Source organism: Solenopsis invicta, unplaced genomic scaffold (assembly GCF_016802725.1).
Source record: "Solenopsis invicta isolate M01_SB unplaced genomic scaffold, UNIL_Sinv_3.0 scaffold_2876, whole genome shotgun sequence".
Taxonomy (NCBI): domain Eukaryota; kingdom Metazoa; phylum Arthropoda; class Insecta; order Hymenoptera; family Formicidae; genus Solenopsis; species Solenopsis invicta.
Window position 1 is genome coordinate 56,501 of NW_024105263.1, and position 8,424 is coordinate 64,924.

Genomic DNA, 8,424 nt, shown 5'->3' on the forward strand with positions numbered 1-8,424 from the left:
GCATCGTGTTCAGTCTCCCAATGCCCGTACTCGCTCAAATATTCTAGAAGGATGCGCGAAGTAGAATGTGAAACGCTATTAGGGCGTGTGATTTTAGCTTGCTCGTTAACAAAATTTTCGAACGGAGGAGGTATGACGTATGACCGTCATGCATCAGTCGTCACTTCGCACCGTGAGATGGCTCTCTTGTCGCGCCATCTTTATTTTCGTTTAATCGCCGGCCCGCCGGCGCCAGTTGGAGTCGTCGATCGCTATCGCTATGTATTTTTCGCTAGTCTCAAATCCGAATTGTACGGAGATACGCGGAGTGCCGAATATTGTGTCGCAAACGGTACCATCTCGATACAAGAGTATACGTGACGATGTGGTACGTCAAGATGACCGTACGTGCGTCTTCGTGGAGCGCGGCATCGTGCGACGCCACAAGCTCAGTTAAGCTCAGTCTCCGTGCATGTGCATTCGCTCAAATATTCTAGAACGATATGCGAAGCGGACTGTGAAACGTGAGTAGTCGTGCGATTTTAGTTGGCTTATGTTAGACACGAAACTATGAAATGGAAACGAGTCGTTTCGTTTTCTTTGTCCGTCGTGTTTACGTCGTGACGTCATTCGTTGGTACGTTGAAATGACTTTGGGTTCTCGCGAAGGTGTAACGCGGCATCGTGTTCAGTCTCCCAGTGCGCCCGTACTCGCTCGAATATTCTAGAAGGATGCGCGAAGTAGAATGTGACACGCGATTAGTCGTCATGTGATTTTAGCTGGCTCATGTTAACGAAATTTTCGAACGGGGGAGGTATGACGTATGATCGTCATGCATCAGTTGTCACTTCGCACCGCGAGATGGCTCGTCTTGTCTCGCCATCTTTATTTTCGCTTAACCGCTATGGTCGTACTTTTCGCGAGTCTCAAGTCTAAATTGCGCGGAGTTACGCGGAGTGTCGAATATTGTTTCGCGGACGGTACGGTCTCGATACGCGAGTGTACGCGAGTGACGATGTAGTACGTCGAAGTATCCGTGCGTTTTCGTGGAACGCGGCATCGTTCGTTCGTCGCGACGCCGCAAGCCCAACCTCTGTGCGCGCGTATTCGCTTGAATATGCCGCAAGGATGGGCGAAGTAGACTGTGAAAATGACTGTGAAGCAGACGCTCCGTATTTTCCGCATTTTTCAAGTGCAAATTGTTCACAGACACGGTGATGAATATGACTGATACAGTGAACGGTCGTCCCAACACGCATCACACAATTTACAATGTATGAGATGTTGACATCCGATGATGCGTCGTGACGGGTTAACTCTCGCGCGCGTTTCGTGTGCGACTAGTGCGACGTATTATCCGCGAAACGGGAGTGACGAATAAAAGGTGAGTTTTTTTTTTAATTTATTGAATAATTAATTGCATTATTCTTAAGTGCAGTTTTTACAGAGTAAAGTTGCATTTGCGCGTAATGCGATTGATCAATCGGTGAATTAAAAAAAAACTCGCTTAAAGTGTCGGGCGTTCGTTAATGTGGATTAATGTGCGATCAAGAACAGCAAAACGAGGATGGCTGAACGAGATGTTCGACGAGGAGACGGCATCCACGATGAGAGCAATTTGGTAAGTACTATTTTATTAATTGACATATTTTTATAATTTGAACTCAATGTTTTATAAATTCCGTAGGTAATACCCGTACAGGGCGTCCCCGTATAAGTGGCCATCTCTTTTTATCTCGTAAACGAACGGAGATAGTCCCAATAAAAATATTAAATTACAATTTGAACTAAACTCTATTGTAAGTATATGAACTTAAAAAAATGATTTATATTAAAGAGCGGAGAGCCATGCATAACTTTTGCATGGTAAAGTGAATATGTTTATGATAAAAATTGTAGCATTTTTTCCAATGAGTAAAATGATGTACGATATGTCAAAATTATTGTACAAATTATACAAATTGTGTCGATTTAAAGTTTCGTGGGTGAGCACTACCTTTTTAATTTTAGTTCTGCAGTGTGATTAACTTCTAACTCCTGCTTTGATGATTGACATGTAACATGTTGACATCTGATTACAAAGCTGAAGTTGGAAATTAGCCATACCACAGGGTTGAAACGAAAAAGGAAATATTCTGTTTAAACTGACATAACTTGTATAATTTGTAAAATAATATATCGTACACTATTGTACTCATAAGAAAGAATGCTACAACTTTTATCATATAGAAATATTCACTTTACCATGTGAAGGTTATGCTTGTCTCATTACATTCTTTAACACAAATAATTCTTTAAGTGACCACTGTGTGCTCACAATAGAATTTAGTTTAGAATTTAGTTTGAATCATATAATTTCATAATTATTTTTATTGGGTCTACTTTTATTAGTTTATGAGATAAAAAGAGGCTACTTATATGGAGACACTCTGTATAATTGAAAACTACATTTCAAAATCCTTTCCAAAGAAAATTTTATTCATTTTTGAGGAATCTAACTCAAGAGAGAGATGGTTAAGTAGACAAAGATACCAGATTAATTGTTCGTTTTTGGACCAATCTTCGTTAAAGCAAACCAATCTGTTAGGTCATTGGCATTGACCAATTGCATTTGTCATTTCACATAACAGACAATGCAATTGGTCCAATGACCTAACAGATTGGTTTACTTTAACAAAGATTGGTAAAAGAAGTCCTTTGTCTAATTCACCTCACTTTTGATCAGGATTGAGGATATAATATATATATAATAAATTTACATTGTGTATATACAATATAAATTGTTTTACATGTCATCTATGATTTAAATAGTAATCAATAGATCATAGATTCAGATTTCATCAGAAATAGTAAAAAGTTTATTTTATTTTTTAATTTTTGATATATATTTTTATTTTATCAATACTAAAGTCATATACATTGGAAATTTTATAACTTTAATTACTTTTTCTATACTGTATTAATCAATTTATAATTTATATTGTTTGAATTGTATAGGTAAAAAAGATTTGTTAAACATAATATCATAAACAATATATAAATAATTTATATAGACATAAACTTAAAATTTATTACACAATTTTGGTTCTGGTTGTAGCACTGAAGAGAACCACAAAATCGTGTTATTACCTACGGATTTTATAGACATTGGCTACGTAGTTCAATATTCAGATTTTATGAACATAGAAGCGTTCCAAAGTAAAGTCACAAGTAATTGTGACCTCTCTCAGGTTTCTCTGAAACTGGTATTATTTTGAACATGACTTGATTTCAAGATCTCTGCAATATCATTAGATGAGCCTAATAAAGTATAATATTTTACATTTTAAATATAGTCTTTATCAATCTGTATTAAAAAATGGCGTTTTATTTTTTGAACGCTTTGAAAGATTATTATGGGGATTGAGTAGTAACTATTATAGTTAATAATTTTTAACTTAACTTAGGTAATTTTAATTTTTAACTTTAACTAGTTATTCTTGAAACACAAACTTTAATTTATCAACTTTTTGACCAAGTTAAAAAATTTATGTAAAAGAAAAAAATTATGAAGAAATAAATATACAATGAAAACAATATTTTATATAGACTTAAAATTTTCAAATAAAATTACAATTACAAATAAAATATTAAAAATAATTTGTTTTAATAATTTATATTATATTTGTTTTGAGTAATCTAACTTTAAAAAATCAGAAATTTTTAATATAATATGTGAATAATGTTTTTCAAAATTACCTTTTAATTTAACTTAACATAATAATTTTAATTTAATCTTAACGTAACTTTAATTGAGTTAATTCATTATTTGTGTAACATTTAATATAATCAAATTAATTTTATAAGCCGCTAACTTAATGTAATATATTAATAACTTACTCAACCCTGATTATTATTAAAATTATGTGTGCATGCAGTACTAATCATGCTTTTAGTCAAATTTGATAAATTTAAGTCTTTAATACTATTTTAGTGATTCATTTTAATCATCATTACTATAAGATTCATCAAAAGAAGTAAATAAATTTATTATACCAAATAAATTTTGTTAAACGACATTTTAATCTTTACGGAATAAGTTAGAATGTTAAAATTAATTTTTATTTACGCGATCGGTCCATCATCATGCGATTTCAGTTACCGAAATGATAATATGGTATGTGTGAAGTTGGCATATTATTTGGTGGAAACTCACTAAACATTGATAATTCTGGGTTTATTTTCAATAGTTCTACAGTTCTAGATAGATAAAACAAATAGTTCTGACATTTAAAGCGAAAAAAACGCATAGGACAAAGTGAGACGTCAGGTTCACGCAGCGTTTCAGTTTGTCCTGCGTCATTTTCCAGATCCAATTCTTGTAGGATTTTAAAACATCTATAGTTCTAGAAGAGTTCTAGAAAGAGTTCTAGCGTTTAATATAGTTTATTTAATTTAAAAAAAAATTATTATAAAAATTATATTTATTTTATAATATTACATAATAGAGATCCGTGTACATAGAAATATTTTTCTTCCAATTCTGAACGTATCTAAACGTCTTCCGAAGAGTTCCGGTTGCTTCAATTATTTATTAATTAGAAAAAAATTGTTATCTTCCGCTAAAGTCGTATATTCGCGCATATGGGTCAGACGCTGGTGTATATTCCAGAGTTCTATGTACCAAAAAATATTTTTCCTACAGTTTTCAACATATTAAAGCCCCTTCCGAAGAGTTGCGATCGATTCCGATATTAGTTAATCAACAAAAAATTAATAACTTCCGAAAAAGTCTATTTTCCTCTATATGGGTGAGATGCTGATATTTTTCAAAGAGTTCTGTGTATCAAAAAATATTTTTCCTACAGTTTTCAACATATTAAAGCCCCTTCCGAAGAGTTGCGATCGATTCCGATATTAGTTAATTAACAAAAAATTAATAACTTCCGAAAAAGTTGATTTTTCTCTATATGGGTGAGATGCGTGTGTGTGAAGCTGGCACATCATTTGGTGGAAAATCACTAAACATTGACAGTTCTGAGTTTATTTTCAATAGTTCTACAGTTCCTGATAGATAAAACAAATAGTTCTGGCCTTTAAAGCGAAAAAAACGCATAGGACAAAGTGAGGTGCCAGGTTCACGCAGCACCTCAGTTTGTCCTACGACATTTTCCAGACCGAATTCTTGTAGGATTTTAAAAGATCTATAGTTCTAGATGAGTTCTAGAAAGAGTTCCAGCGTTTAACATAGTTTTTTTATTTTTTTTTATTTTTTTTTTATAAAACATTTATGTTATAATATTATATAATAGAGTTCCGTGTACAAAAAAATATTTTTCCTACAGTTCTCAACATATTAAAGCGCGTTCCAAAGAGTTCCGGGCGATTCCGATATTAGTTAATTAACAAAAAATTAATAACTCCCGAAAAAGTCGATTTTCCGCACATATAGGTGAGGTGCTGGACTTTTTCGAAGAGTTCTGTGTACGAAAAAATATTTTTCCTACAGTTCTAAACATATTAAAGCGCGTGCCGAAGAGTTGCGGTCGATTCCGATATTAGTTAATCAATAAAAAATTAATAACTTTCGAAAAAGTCCATTTTCCTCTATATAGGTGAGATGCTGATATTTTTCAAAGAGTTCTGTGTACGAAAAAATATTTTTCCTACAGTTCTCAACATATTGAAGTACCTTCCGAAGAGTTGTGGTCGATTCCGATATTAGTTAATCAACAAAAAATTAATAACTTCCGAAAAAGTCGATTTTCCTCTATATGGGTGAGATGCTGATATTTTTCAAAGAGTTTTGTGTATCAAAAAATATTTTTCCTATAGTTTTCAACATATTAAAGCCCCTTCCGAAGAGTTGCGGTCGATTCCAATATTAGTTAATCAACAAAAAATTAATAACTTGTGAAAAAGCCGATTTTCCGCATATATAGGTGAGATGCTGGTCTTTTTCGAAGAGTTGTGTGTACGAAATAATATTTTCTCTGTAGTTTTGAACGTAACCAAGGTCTTTTCGAAAAATTCTGGTTGATTCAATTATTTAATTATTTAAAAGAAAATAATTTTTCGTGAAAGTCTTATATTCGTATATTTTAAAAATTTCTTAAATATAATAAAAGAAAAATTAAAAAACAAAAAAAACAAAAATCTCCCAAAAAGATTAAAAAAGGAACCATAATCTCGCCACGTCCACGTTATTGGTCCCGGGTTACGCTGAGTTCGAGAAAAGCCGGTATAACAATACATTTGCCAGTACATATAACAATAAATGCGGTTATATCAGGAAATAAAAATTATTTAACAAATAATTAATAATTTCGCCGATTTCTATGAAACATTGTTAAAAAAGTTCAGACCTACAGGAAAAATATTTTTTTATGCATAGAACTCTAAACAACCGATCAGCGTCTCACTCATATATGCCAATATACGATGAGTTTTGCGGGAGATAACAATTTTTTTTCTAATTAATAAATAATTGAATCGACCGGAACTTTTTGGAAGGCGTTTAAATACGTTCAAAACTTGAGGAAAAATATTTTTTTGTACACGGAACTTTATTATGTAATATTATAAAATAAATATTTTGTAATATTTTTTTTTAATTAAATAAACTATGTTAAACGCTAAAACTCTTTCTAGAACTCATCTAGAACTTTAGATCTTTTAAAATCCTACAAGAAATGGATTTGGAAAATTACGCAGGACAAACTGAGACGCTGCGTGAACCTGACGTCTCACTTTGTCCTATGCGTTTTTTTCGCTTTAAAGGCCAGAACTATTTGTTTTATCTATCAGAAATTGTAGAACTATTGAAAATAACTCCAGAACTGTCAATGTTTAGTGAATTTCCACCAAATGATATGCCAGCTTCACACACACGATAATATGGGATTATACGTGAAAGTGGGGTAAAATCAATACAAGATTAATTACAGAGTATTAATTTATTTAATATTATAAATAAATTTATTATATCTTATAAAATATTTATAATAGTACTATAATAAAATTATAATGTATTAAAAAATATTTATTGCGAAAGGTGACAATCTTTGTGATAATTCCTCGTGTGTAGATACATTTAATAATTTGTATAATAACAGTCGTATATAAAAATAGATATTTATGGTATTATCGTACAAATGCATATTTTTATAAATAATAATTAATCTTGTAAGCTGTTTTACAAGATTGGTATTGTATTGTATTATATTATATTTAATGTATTATAATATTTAGCAATCTCTCATGGAAGAGGTTCAATTATCTGATATTAATTTAATTTAGAGATTAGCTAATGCAAATAAAATTTTTAGAAACTATTAATTAATAATAATAACGTCATTTGCGATTCGTCGCAATTCATTCGCGCTAGCTAATCATCTAAGCCAATTGTTTGGGTACTTTTCGAATAAATGTGCTAAAAGATTTCATGGCTGTCAATTAATCATTGCGTGCGGTATTCCGGAGATCGACTAATTTCCGTCGCGAAATCAGCATCATTTCGCGGTGTAATACTTCGCTTTCACAAAGGGCATCTTCGTTACGGTACCCTTGTACGTCTTCCCTCGAACCTCGACCAGTATCCCGCCACCGAATTGCGCCAAATCCGGCGGCATGTATCCCATGGCGATCGGCCGGCCCAAGGTCGGACTTGGTCCACCGGAAGTAACGCTGCCTACACGCTCACCTTCCGGCGTCAATATGGGCGCGCCTTCCCTAGCAGGTGGTCCTTGACCCAGTAAGAGCCCGACGCGTTTCTTCGTCGGGCCCGTCTTGATCTGCGAAAGTATTCGCTCCGCGCCTGGAAAGTTCGCTTCGGCCCTTCGTCGTTTCGCTATCGAGAAAGACAAAAAAAGATTAATATTTTTTTAAATTCTGCAATAATTGCATTTTACCGAAGGTAGAGAAAATTGAATGCGGCTGATAAAGCTATATAGAGGGGTTTAAAAAAGTAATTATCGCATTCGGGGATTCATTAATGATCTTTGCTAAACCGTACCGACTAGCCATGTAAGGGCAGCTTCGATTGGCGTGGTGTCTTCATTGATATCGTGACCGTATAGACAGAGTCCAGCCTCTAATCTGTGAAAATTTACGGAAAATACCTTAATAGAGTTTCTCTTTTATCATTATTCTTACGTTACTTGCTATTTATTTAAATCTTTTTAAACCCTCACACACGTTATCTTGATTATGCTCGAAGAGTATTATTTTTAAGGCAAGCTACTGATCTACCTTAGGCTGTCTCTGGCTCCTAAACCGGCCAGCTTCACGTCAGGAATCTCCAAGATCCTTTCGACTAGATTAATCGCGTCATTCGCAGGTACAGAGATCTCAAAACCGTCCTCTCCGGTGTATCCACATCGCGAAATTCTAATATTACTTCCTGACACCTCGGTCTCGACACTGTTCATGAACTTTAGAGTCTGAAGATCTATTTTTACTAATGAT

At 33.4% G+C, this 8,424-nt stretch overlaps 1 protein-coding gene across 1 annotated transcript; it reads right to left on the reverse strand.

Moving 5' to 3' along the window:
- Window positions 1-7,010: 7,010 nt before the first annotated feature.
- On the reverse strand, window positions 7,011-8,418 carry LOC120359885 (aminomethyltransferase, mitochondrial-like). Its single transcript, XM_039459316.1, has 3 exons — window positions 8,209-8,418; window positions 7,973-8,055; window positions 7,011-7,807 (listed from the first exon to the last, which is right to left on the reverse strand). Exons 1-3 carry the CDS (start codon window positions 8,385-8,387, stop codon window positions 7,470-7,472), a joined length of 600 nt encoding a protein of 199 aa, XP_039315250.1. The 5' UTR covers window positions 8,388-8,418; the 3' UTR covers window positions 7,011-7,469.
- Window positions 8,419-8,424: the final 6 nt, after the last annotated feature.